Source organism: Chroicocephalus ridibundus, chromosome 1, assembly GCF_963924245.1.
Source record: "Chroicocephalus ridibundus chromosome 1, bChrRid1.1, whole genome shotgun sequence".
NCBI classification, from domain to species: domain Eukaryota; kingdom Metazoa; phylum Chordata; class Aves; order Charadriiformes; family Laridae; genus Chroicocephalus; species Chroicocephalus ridibundus.
In genome coordinates, this window is record NC_086284.1 from 131,030,945 (window position 1) to 131,043,838 (window position 12,894).

The 12,894-nt window shown below is 46.3% G+C and overlaps 1 protein-coding gene across 1 annotated transcript; it reads left to right on the top strand.

The window, feature by feature from the left end:
• The first annotated feature begins 9,370 nt into the window (after window positions 1-9,370).
• Window positions 9,371-11,907, top strand: NDUFB4 (NADH:ubiquinone oxidoreductase subunit B4). Its single transcript, XM_063352126.1, has 3 exons — window positions 9,371-9,615; window positions 9,926-10,072; window positions 11,749-11,907. Exons 1-3 carry the CDS (start codon window positions 9,415-9,417, stop codon window positions 11,806-11,808), a joined length of 408 nt encoding a protein of 135 aa, XP_063208196.1. The 5' UTR covers window positions 9,371-9,414; the 3' UTR covers window positions 11,809-11,907.
• Window positions 11,908-12,894: the final 987 nt, after the last annotated feature.

Sequence of the window (12,894 nt, forward strand, 5' to 3'; positions counted from 1 at the left end):
TGGTGCCAGATGCAATACAGGTTCACTCAGACAAGACAGAGATGCTGGTATTTGGAAGAGGTTGTACTGTGAGAAAATATGATAAAAATCCATAAGCTGTCAAGTGAAGCTATTTGCTTGACTGCTATCAGAGGTGGGAGGGTACAGTCAGAGGTAACTCTACTCTGAGACTGCTCTGCAGGCCAGAAGGACCTTTTCCATCATTGCCTGACAAAAGAGCAGCATTGCTGTCAGGAGCAGATCTCACTCCTGTGACCCATCTGTGAAAACTACGTCTAAGAACAAGGAAATCAAAGGTTTCAGATTCATAATTTCACTGATCTTAAAACATATGCAGGAGATTTTTAAGATTAGGGGGTCAGTTTTCCTGCTTTTCTCAAGCTCTTTCTACAGCAAAGTAGAACAAGGAATGGTCAAGGAGCTGATGTAGTCCTACAGGACAAAGCAAAGGGATGGGAAATGGGGTCCTGCCCTGTGCTTGGGAGGAGTTATACAACATATAAGAAAGAAAAAGTACTTTGACTTTGGTGACTGTTGTGCAGACTGAGTGATTTATCATGTTTCAATTTTTCATTTGGATTTGAGACAAACAGATTTTGGCGTATTAGCTTCTCCCATGGGTATATCCCAGTCATTCTCACTCTTTGGTGGGGAGGACTATCATGGAAAGAATTAGGCAGGTTGAGCAGTGAGTCACTGCCCTTGTTCCTTCAGCTGACGGGATGTGTTCCGTCCCCAGGGAAATTACAGAGAAATGCAACCTCCATATTAGTGGGTCGAACAGAAGAGGCATCCCAGCCACCTGTGAAAGGCTGATATAGACATAACAACACTAGGCTTTGACATTTCCCTTGGACTCATTCAGTTTGTGACCACGCGCTGTGGGCAGCTCTGGTCACTGCAGGGACTGGTGGCCTGTGCCACGAGCAAGAGGGAGCTGCATCCCTGAAGCAGCTTGCAGCAAGACCAATGCAGCAACAGAAGGTGGGGATACCACGCCTGTGCCTGAGCAAAGACAAACTCGCTCCTGGTGGTACAACAACACACGAAGAAAGGAAGAATTAACCATGCAAGGCATTTGTACAGAGATGGACGGGTCCTTCTCCATAGCCTTCACCGTGTCACTGGCCTGCAAAACTAAAAGGCTAGTTGCAGAAACTGAGTTCGATCTGCCCTCATGTGCTGAGAAAACCAGCAAGCAGCATGGTGGCGGCTTGCATTCCCTTGGCTTCAGGCCACAGGAAGACTCTAAAGTAAATGAAAGCAAAGTAGGAAGAACGTGAATGCCCCTGCTCCAAATGTGTCGCGTATAGGTTGCTTGACACAGAGCTGATGAGAGGAAACTGAGAGCACAGTACCACAAGGCTGGCAATTACTATCTGCTAAGCATTTTGCAAGTGGTTGCTACCATGACTGGAGCTTCTTGTGAAGACGCTTGGAAGAAAGTGAGTGAGATACAGCCAGAGAAGAATACAGCCAGATGCAGCCAGAGAGGACTGAGCAGCAAGTGAAGGAGGCAGAGGAAGTCAGAGTATTTTCAGAGCCCCACAACAGTGGTTGGAGTGTGAGGAGAGGACTGAGTAGAAAAAAAACATCTGCAGGTGAGTAGAGGGGAAACAGAAGCACGTAAGGGGATGAAGTGAGGGGCAAGTAGGAGAGAGGGGAAAGCACTGTGTCTAAAGGACGCTGCAAGGGTCCCCCCAGAGGTAGAAATCTTTCCCTTAGGGGTTGCAAATCACAATTACACTGGCTGGATGATGGGGGCATGCCACTGTAAACAGAAGTGCTTTATCCAAAGAGCAAACCTCTCTGCTAAGAGGTTATCTAGACAAGTATGGAGACATTAATTTAGGAGGCAATTTTTAACTTTGGCAGCTGCCTTACCCATTCTCACCAACAAGCCAGATGAAACCTGATGGATATAGGGTTCTGCAATGCTAAGGGATATTTCTTGTTTAGTTAATGTTCCTGATTTATACAATGATAACAAGAGCCCAAGGAAAGCACTGCTCTGCCATTCTATCTTTATAAGTCAGAAGTTTAAGTTTTTTGTATTACCATCATTTTATTTTTTTTGAACATTGAAATACCCAGGCTGGACACTGTGTCTCTTTCCCACTAGCTGGCATTCTGCAGCAACAGCCTCATTTGTATTCTGTCTTTTACTTGAGCAAAAAAAAACCCACTCTGCATTGCCACAACTAAGTACTTCCCAACTGCGATACAGAGATTGCCAAACAGTCACACTAAATTCATCATGTCCCTGCTAACATATTTTATTCATATTGATGGTCTGCTTCACAGTATGTTTCCAAAGACTTGCTTTAAAATTTAAGCTCCAGACTTCCAAAAAATATAAAGCAAAATAAAATTAGTATCTTTTTCTACGTAGATGTACAATGGAGCTGCCTCTCCTTCAAGGCTGACCTATCACAGATTTCAGGCTGGTTTTTTCCCCACACAGAGCTTGAATGTTTTCCTGTACAAAGGAGAAATTTGTGACTTCTTAAAGAGTTATTGTCTATAAAGTCCTGTTCCTTTTCCAGTTAAAAATGAATTTTGGGCCATGGAGAAGTTTCAGACTGGATGATCCCACAAAGTGAGGCTTCCTCCAAGACCATGTTCATGAGTGGACCCCACCAGGACATGCAAAGTCCCTGACACCAAACCAGCCCTTGGGGCACTGTATTTCTGTCTTGAGCAGCAGGGGTGGCCATATCTGTTGGGGATTAAAGTCTCACTGGCCTCTCTTGGATGGATCTTTGCACAGTAGCCTTTTCCTCACACTCTGATTTTGTTTGTGAAAGGAAATCCAGCTAAACCCATGAAGTAACTTCAAGTAAAACATTGCAGGAAATCTGAAAACTTTGTGGGCCAGAGACACTTTTCATAGGGCTCTCCCTTGCTGTCAGCAAGTCCAGGGTTTCCCCCATGGGTCTGGGGAGAACTTACAGAAGCATCCTCCAGGTACAATAAAGGCTGTGTAACATTTGGCATTCTGACACACATTGGATACTCCTCGGTCTGGGAAATATCTGGGCTAAACTAGACTCTTTCCACAGCCCACGGGAAACACATGATCTGCACAGGATGGCTCACAGCCTCTCAGACATGTCTCAGGGTAGGAGGACTCACCATCCAGAGCTTCCTCCATCATGTCAGAGAGATGCAGACAGCATTCACAGTGAGAATCACTACTTTTCTGATACTCAGACTGAACAAGGAAGATGTATCCTTTCTTTCATGGACAAAGCAAAACACCTGGGGAGAAATGGGGAAAAAAGAAACATCAGCTGCTGGCGGTGATCTGTGTCAGGAGCAACAAACCAGAAAAGATGCCTCCCCTTACCCTGCGTGAGATATTTCCTGCAACACTTGGAGTTTCCACTCACTGACTCTTACTGCAGCCACTTTTTGAATTTTCACTGGCATCACTATGAGTCCACCCTTGGTGTTACATACGCTCCCTACAGTCATGAGGTTGAACACTGCTCCATGAGTCACAGTGCAGTCCAGGGACTGCAAGACTGGGCTGCTCCATGGGGGAAGGTGAGCTGTGAGCCAAACAACATGATCAGGGCAGGTCCAGTGGCAATAACTACGATCAGCCACAGTCCAGGGATGTCCAGGCAAGGCCAAAGTGACAAGGAAGGTCTGAGGTCAAGCTGGGAACTCGAGTCACTGCAGTCCAAGGCTGGATGCAACACACACTTGAGATAGCTCAGGCAAGAGCTAAGGTCAAGGTACCAAGCTTCAGTGCTGCTCCTGGGCCTGCGGGTGATGAAAGGTCCAGAGGAGGCTGGTCAGGGCAGTGACAGCTTGCTGGTGACAGCCATCACAAGGGGAAGCCTAGGAATAATGTTACCCTTTGGCTGGTTAAGCATTTCTAACCCTTAGACAATAACAGTACTTATCCTCAGATATTCAGCTTTTAAATTGCCACCATACTTTATTCTAAGAACTCTTCCTCTCCCACTCTTTGATGTTACGTGACTATTAATAGCCTCTCCCACAAGGAGCTGGAAGCAGAGGGAGAGCTAAGAAGATTATATTACGAAATGCTACAATCAATGCCCTGCAAAGGAGTGGAGAAGAGATGCTCAGTGCCAGCTTCTCCTTCTCCCAATGGAGCCTCCCAGGCGGCACCAAGCTGCTCGGGCAGCTTGGCCACAGCTATAATTCAGTGTGAGTCAAAAATTCTATTTCAGCAGGAAAAGCTGAAACAGCAGAGGGCTTCTTGTCACTGTCTCTGGACAAGCCCAGGAGAGGCAGAAATGGTTTGTTTAATGCCGTCTCTCATTATTCCTGGCACTTTATGACTCATTAAGTGTTCTAGTTTTGTAACTAACTCCTGCTGAGCTCAACATTTGATACACATTTATGGGTGGCCTGTTGGCTGTAATAACGATTGAACTATTCATAATTCCCCAAACCATGTTAACTCCTTCCTTTGCGTGCCAGTTTTTCCTTTAAACAACTGTAAGATAAATATACTGGGGACTTCAGTTCTTAACACAGAATTAATTTCATTTATCTGGACAATTTATTAGCATAGCTATGCACTAAAATTAGACACACTTGTCCTGGAGCCTAGATAAAATATTCTGTGTCCCAATATCTTTTACCCTGCTCCCCTTCTGTATCCACTATTTTTTTTTACCATGGATTTATCAATGCAGATGGATGTCTGATATCTATTTCCCTCAGAAGAAGGTTGGCAGCACACACATCAGTATTCATTCACTTGTATGGAATGGGAACAGGAGCCAAAAGACCCCTCTTGCCCATAACAGGTGGGAATTAGAAGGAAGGGACTTCTGTTCGGGAACCTTCTTGTGTTATGAGTGACCTTGTCAGCTTCTGCACTGTTTTCCACCTTGCCTTCTTTGCAAAAGGTCAATGAGAATTCAAAACAGAGCCCAGCAACATGTTGACCCAGCCTGCAAACTGATGCAAACAGGGCAACGGCAAGCGGTCAGCACGAGTTTGACAGACACAACTACTTTTGGAGATGACAGCACATTTAACCTGTCTCTTCTGAAAGCCTTGTGCACAATCACCTTGGATATAGGTAGATGGGTCAGTGATTTAGGTTAATGCTCCTTTCATTCACTTGAAGCACAGAGTCACTTAGCCTGGCCACTCTGAAAAGATGTGACTTTGTGTCTACAGTCTAACAAATTCAGTCTGTGTATATTTTGAAGCATGACTGAAAAGTCACCAACAAAATCACACAGGTCTAAACCAAAGGTCTGTATCTTGGTCTGCTTTAAATTCAAGCTGGAAGTTATTTGCAGCTTCAACCAAAGAGTCTGACATAGAAACGTGGCTGATTTCAGACTTCTGACTTGGAGGAAAACGCTCTCAGAAATTATCCTGTGTGTAGGACAGTATTCAAGATGGCCTTGTAGTGGGTCTAGCTGGGATGGAGTTAGCTTTCTTTACAGCAGCCTGTATGGTGCTGGGCCTTGCATCTATGGCTAAAACAGCATGGGTAACACACCAGTGTTTTGGCTATTGCTGAGCACTGGTTGCACAGCATCAAGGCTTTCTCTCCAATGCTCCACCACCAACCTCAAAGGTCTGTAGGCTAGAGATGGGCAAGAGTTTGGGAGGGGACATAGCTGACCAAAGGGATATCCCATACCATATGACGTCATGCTCAGCAATAAAAACTGAGGGAAAGGGGGAGGATGGGGCGGGCATTTGCGGTTATATCGTTTGCCTTCCCAAGCAATTGCTACATGTACTGAGGCCCTGCTTCCCAGGATGTGGCTGGACATCTGCCTGCCGATGGGAAGCGGTGAGTAAATTCCTCTTTTTGCTTTCCTTCTGTGCACAGCTTTTGCTTTTCTTAATAATTGTATTTATCTCAACCCATGAGCTTTTCTATCTCATTTTCTCCCCCAGTCCTATTGAAATGGGAGAGTGAGAGAGCGGCTGGGTGGGTGTCTGGCAGCCAGTCAAGGTAAACCCATCACAGGCTTCTGGACAAGTACTAATTTTCTTGGCTAATTCTCTCTGTTTTTGTTCCTGATGATCACAAAGAAAACAGATGATGTAAACTTCAAAGGCATTTTCATATGAGAATTGTCAATTTGATTCAATACTCCCAACCTCAAACATTTAATAATTATCAGTCCTGATTAAAAAGAAGAAAAACACTTGGGGTCTTACCTTTTAAGTCTTGGCATTTGAGCCCTCAAGGATGTGGTTTTATTACCGGTACATTCTAGTTCAAGCCTGTGTCGCCCTACTGAGAGTGTCCCCACTCTCACAAGTGCCTGCTTTATATTCCTGCTGCTTGTCTTAGGTCAACACTAGCAGTCAGGAGGAGAGTCAAACAAGCTTCATGATCTGGCCGGCAAAAACAGGGACAAGAAGGGTCTCATTCATTCTTGCAAAATACTGTGTTTCAAAGGTGGTTTGCAGTCAGCAGCCAGGCTGTGTTAGGAGTCTGCCATAGGGTGGCCCAGGAGGAGTGGATGACGCAGGAGGTCTGCACAGGAGTCCAGTTTGTCACTGCAGCATTTCTCACTGTGCGCAGCAGTTCCTGTCAGCAGGAAAAAAACAGTCACTGATTTCTGTCAAGTGCTTCAACTGCAGTATTTCTGTCTTTGTCCTGCATTGTTTTATGCAAGGGTTAGACATTTGTCTCGGGCTTTTGCTGAAGGATGCTGTTTCAAAGTTAGAGACATAGCTGTTATGATATGAAGAAGATGCACAAAATCACCTCTGGAGGAGTGAAAACAACAAATTGCAATGCACAGGCTTGAGTGTCAGCGAATACACATCTCTGGAAAGGATTTAGTTATTTTCTTACCCCATGAAACAAGTGACATCTCTCAGGAAAGACTCCCTGTGGGGAACTTGATCCTTTGGGAGGGAGGATGAGTTAGTGATCAGGGATGGAATGCAAAGGTGTTTTCAGCATAGCGCCTGGTTGCTCCATTTTCTAATACAGTACATTATGTTGTTAATGGAAATGTAGCTTTGCACCTTCTGTTTTTCTCCCAGTAGAATTAATTTCAGCACTGTTTGCATGCCAAGCATGCACACTCGCAGCTGTGAGCTCTGGGGAGAGGGAGAAGGCACAGCTTGGACCTGCCCAGATAAGATCACAAAAAGTCTGCAACAAGGCCAGGAGCTGAACCCGCTGCTTTTGCCAAGTGACTTCACCACAAGACCATCTTTGCTCCTGCCCACAGGAACTGTCCCGCGCCATTACAGACAGACCTCAGGAGCCAGACAACGGAGGGGGGAAACCATCTGGCTGTTTCAAAGTCCTTTGGGAGATCCACAAGATGGGTAGTTTTCTGTGCCACTCTGTGATGCAGCAATGAGGGGAAAAACACCCATTTCCCACTGAGCAGCTATCCCTTCCCAGTAATCCAACCCGCACGCCTGTTCCTGCCAGAAATCTCGCTGTTTCAAGGCTGCATGTGTCATTGATTAAGAAATAAGATAGAGCAGGGAGGAACAGCTTTTAAAGAATAAGGCCATGCACGGGCAGGGAAACAAGGGCTGCTGAGTGCTTGGGAACCCTCAGAGATGAAAGTTCCACAGGACTGCCACATGGCAGTGCTGCTGGTATATCTACCGTGCAGCTAAAGGAGTTCTCCACGTGCTGGTTACGGAGAGAGACAATCCTGGAGCTGGAGACGGTCACAGAGCTCACTCCATCTGACGGTCATGAAAGGGGAAAGTAAAGGGAGTAAATTGTTCCATGCAACAGGAGACACTATCACAAGCTGAAAGCCATGGGAAAGAAAGCAACAGGGCATGGGACTTCCTTGGGAGCTGACTGCGAATGAAGCAGCTGAAGTTTCCACTTGGATTTGCAGCTGCATGTTTGTGGAGAAAATAAGGGTGGAAAAGCTGGAGAAACACCGGGAGAGAGTTTCTGAGAGGACTGCAGGCTTGTACCCAAGAGAGGGAAAAGCACCTCCTGCTGTGCTGGTGTGCTCAAGGCACACAAACTGCAGAAATATCCGACTCCTATTTCATCCTGCTTGGAATCAAATCACAAAGCCCCAGCTCTCAATTAGCCGCTCAAACAAAAAGGGAGATGATCTATTTTCCAAGCGCTTAGGTAAAAGAAGAGTGAAATCATAAGATGTGAGGCAGAGCTTCTGCTCTGTTGTTGTGGTGCCAAAGCACAGCGTCTTAAATAAAGTCAGCAATATTATTTTGTGTGTGCTTAGGAGCAAACTGTAATCCCTCACCTAACATTACCTGAGTCTGTAGAGCTACCCTGGTGTAAATGAGTCCATAACTATATATACACAGCCATCAACTTACTCAGTTCCCATCAGCATAACTGCTGTCATTGCTTTGTATACCAAAGAAGAAAAAACAGCAGAAAACTTGTTTCCTGGCACCTTTGTTTCCAGAAAGACAGCTTGCATATATTTTTTTTACATCTCTGGAGAACAAAGCCCTTAATACTGACCGGACAGAAACTTCCTGAAGTCAAAACCTCCAGGCCAGAGCTCGCTTTCTTTGCCTTAGTATGTTAATGAGCAGAGGGCGATTTGTGAAGCTGTCAATAAAGTTTATCAGGGCGGTGAGTCACCACACCATAATCCTGAAGGTTATCTGGCGGCTTATCTAAGCAGCCTGGCCTTGGTTAAGGAATCAAAGAGATGATTTGACGCCGAAAGTCACAGACAGTGGGATTTTGCAACTCCCCATTCGCCTGCAATACAATGCGTAATTTTGGATATTCTGTTTAAATGTGCGTAGCCACAGGGCTGCGGAAGAGAGAGAGCGCAGCGATGGCTGCCCTGCCACCGTTATCCCCTGTGTACCCAACAAATCCAACAGCGGGAGATTTAGATTAGGTATCAGGAAGAAATTCTTTACTGTGAGGGTGGTGAGGCGCTGGAACAGGTTGCCCAGGGAAGTTGTGAATGCCCCATCCCTGGAAGTGTTCAAGGCCAGGCTGGATGGGGCTTTGAGCAGCCTGGTCTAGTGGGAGGTGTCCCTGCCCATGGCAGGGGGGCTGGAACTGGGTGATCTTTAAGGTCCCTTCCAACCCAAACCATTCTGTGATGCTATGACACCTCCGAGCGATTCCATGACACCTCTGTGACGCCCGCGAGCTCCTTTTAAGAAATAAAAAGGGGGGCGGGGAGGTGACAGGCCATTTAACCTGCTGGGACTGTGGCCGACAAGGGACGAACCTTCCCTGGACGCGACCATCGCCCCCGCTAGGCCTCAGACACGCACACCCCCCAACCCACCGCGGGGGGGCGGACGGACGGACGGTGCCGCCGCACGGACGGTGCCGCCGCCAGCCGACAGGGGGCGCTCCCGACGGGGAGCGGGGCTCCTGCGGCGGCGCCAGACCGGCACCGTCCCCCCCCTACCCCCGCCTTCCCCCCGGCGCCTGCGCTTCCAGGAGCCTCCAAGATGGCGGCGGGCCCGCCTCCCACCGCCGCCCAGGCCTACCGGCCCAACCGCTTCGTCTCGCTGCCGGCCGAGCTCGACCCCGAGACCTACGACTTGTCGCCGGAGAAGCGCCGCGCCGAGGCCGAGCGCTTGGCTATCCGCGCCCGGTTGAAGCGGCAGTACCAGCTGCAGCTCAACAACCCCAACCCACCCGCCATCATCGTGAGTGGGGAAGGGGGCCGCGGGCGGTTTGGGGCGGGGGGGGCGGGCCGCGGGAACGGGGCGCCTCGCCCGGCGTCCCGGAGCGGGGCCTGGGCCTGGGCCTGGGCCTGGGCCTGGGCCTGGGGCTGGGCCTGGGCGGGCAGGGTGATACCGTCCCCATGACCTTGTCACCCGTCCCGGCCTGGTCCCGGAGGCAACCGGGGGCTTTCTAGGCCCCTGCCCCGCCGCGGGGGGTAAAGGGGGCTGCCCCCAGTCGGGTGTCCGCTGCAAGGTCCCTGGGCCCTCACGGTGGCTTTCTTTCCAACCCCAGGAAGATCCTGCCTTGATCCGCTGGGCCTATGCTAGGTCGCAGAACGTCTACCCTACTTTCCGCCCGACGCCCAAGACGTCCTTTCTAGGAGCCGTTTTTGCGATAGGCCCTATCCTCTTCTGGGCTGCTGTCTTCAAAGCTGACAGGGTAAGTCCATTGACGACACTGAATGTCGGTGGACGCCGCTGATCTGCTTGGAGACTTAATTGGTGGAATTCTCTTGCACCTAAGAATTATTAATACCGTTAAAGTAATGAGGAAAGGGAGACTGATAACGAGCCTGCTAGCTCAAAGCGTCGGAACTGATTGCAAAGTCCTGCTGCGCTGAGAGCCCTTGTACCCTTGGGTATGGCCAGTCACAGTTTCCCTGATCAGGATATTTTGCTATAATAAAGCGCTCTGTAGCACTGACTGTAAATTAATTATAAGGGCTGTTGACACACAGTAACTGTGCATTCTAAAATAAACAAATAGAGAGTTTATGGCTGACAGACCTAGTGAGGTCTCTGCAAATTGCTTAACCATTTTTCTAATCTCATGAAGCAAGTGGTGAGGAGTACTTACACTGATTACAGTGCCTGCTGTCACATGGATTTTTAAGGTTTTGGAAGGTTTATCTTGCTTCTGTTCTGAGTCCTGAAATGTGGACGTCAGAATCTGAGCAATGGTAGACTACTCTGAAAATACTCATCTGTATACATATATAAGAAAGTGCTAGGCGACTGGCAGACAGCGACTGTTTTTACCGGTGCATTTGTGGCTATTGTAAAACACTCTTACTTCCCTCTTTCACACAGAAGTAGCATTTTTAGATTAAGTCATAGACCAGGAAGCACAAACATCAGTTAAAATCAATAGCATATTTGTAGGGAATGCTGTTTACTAGGATAAATTAAAAAAACAGGTTTAGGAAACATGCTGAGCATGTTGATATAAATCTCTGCAGTATTTTTGTCATGCTGGTTTGGTTTTGTACACAAAGCCGCACTTGAGCTTAGCCACCAAGTGTGGCTTAGTGTGTGAGTGCTTAAAAATAAACCTGTGTGAGTGAAATATAGAGATACTTGCCTGGCAATATTTAAGCTGAAGTCTTTAATGTAGTCTTCAGGACAATTTGTTTTCCATTATTCCAGTTCCCTTACTGATTGGCGATTTGTCTTTTGTTTTCTGTTAGTACAGAAAGCACAATAACTATTATACTCTTTTCTCTGAGGAGTGTTTGTGGTGTGTCTGGGAAAGCAAAAGATAAATTGCCGAGTCTTAAGCAAGTCTTCTGGTTTTACCCAGCAGAAGGAATCTGTGCAAAATCTGCAGTGTCTGTGTACTGTAACAATACCTGTCAGAAAGGTACATGACTGCAGAGTGAGATACAAATGGGCTGAAAGTGAACGCAGGCACGTTTAGGCAAGTTTTACTAAGAAGTTTCTCCATAATTAGATCTCTAAACTGGATTATTCAGCAAGAAGGAGGAGGTAGAAACTAAATGTATAAATTAACTGATGCAACTAGTTTGGTAAAAAATACATCACAGGAATTGGTGTCTGCTGGCCTGTGGGAGTGGATAGATGTGCAGAGAGGTCAATCTGAGCATGTCTTCCCTGGCTGGAATGCCGTGTTCTTTTTTTTGCTTTTTAATTAAACAATGGCTGTTACCAGAGTTTGTGCTTATAGAATCATTTAGGTTGGAAAAGACCCTTAAGATCATATGGTGCTATCTTCCTATAGGCTGTGCTGAGATACTAGAACTGCTTTTCTCTTATCCCAGGCTGATGGAAATTTTCTTCTTTAATAGGATAATGATGAATGTTCTCTTTCTTCCACAGGATCGTAAAGAGAAGCTTATCCAAGAAGGTAAATACAAGCGACCGTTCAGTGTATTTTAAGTCCTGGAATTGCAGTGCTGTTCATGGGATATGAATAAAATAAGATGTATTGTGTGCTGACATTTCTCCTTCATAAGAATAAATCTTAATTGCTCGTTGGTTGTCTTGCATCTTTAACAATTATGGAAAATGCAGAAATGCAGGATCTTTATATCTAATGCAGATAGATACAGAGAAGGTGTCTGGAACTCAGCTAGGGTACTCCTTTGGTCTACATGCAGAGGCTCCTTTGAAACTGTGGAAGTTGCTGCTGTCAGAGCAGCACAGGCTGAAGTTTAAAATTAGTAGCAGGCTAAAAAGTTGAGCAATCCCAAAGCAGTTTCCCAAAGAAGTGCTACTTGCCTACTAGGTATTTCTTCCTGGCGTCAGTTTGACTATGTAGTTTGCACTAATGGGATAATAGGCAAGTTCTGCAATACATTTTTAATAACTTTAGGAGCCTGCCTGACTGCTCTCAATAAGTTGAGTTAATTTTTGTTTTCCCTAATAAAATACAAGCCTAAACCATGCATTTGTTTACTGTAATAAACTTTTCGGTAAAATTACTGTACCAGACTTGGAAATAGTGGGCTTAACATTGTCATGCTATGTGTAACACGCGTTTCCACTAATTCTGCGATTCCTGTGAGCGGGAGACAAGAAGTAAAAAGAAAGGATTTTTATTTTTGACACTGATTCCCTTACAGTATAGGAGAATTCCATTTCACCCCTGCAAATGGGCTGTGATTAAAAAAAACCAACCCACAAAGCATAACTGAACCTTGTACCTGCAAAGATGTCTTTTCTGCTTATTTTTATAAGAACTTATTTTTATAAGAATTTATAAGATGTCTTTTCTGCCCAGGTCAACTGGTATAGGGGACTCTGGAATTGTGAGCCAGTTTGTCACTTGCATGGCAAAGTACTGCAAAGAAAAGATTTTTAATTCAGACTTGAATTTTCACGTGGCCTGTAGGTGCCATCATGATCCAAACAATCCTCAGTGTTCAGACATTATACAGGAGTGGTTTCCCAAATGTTGAGGTCAATGCCAAAAACTTAATCTGATGCAAAAGTTGAAAAAAACCTTCCCTCCGCCTCCTGTGA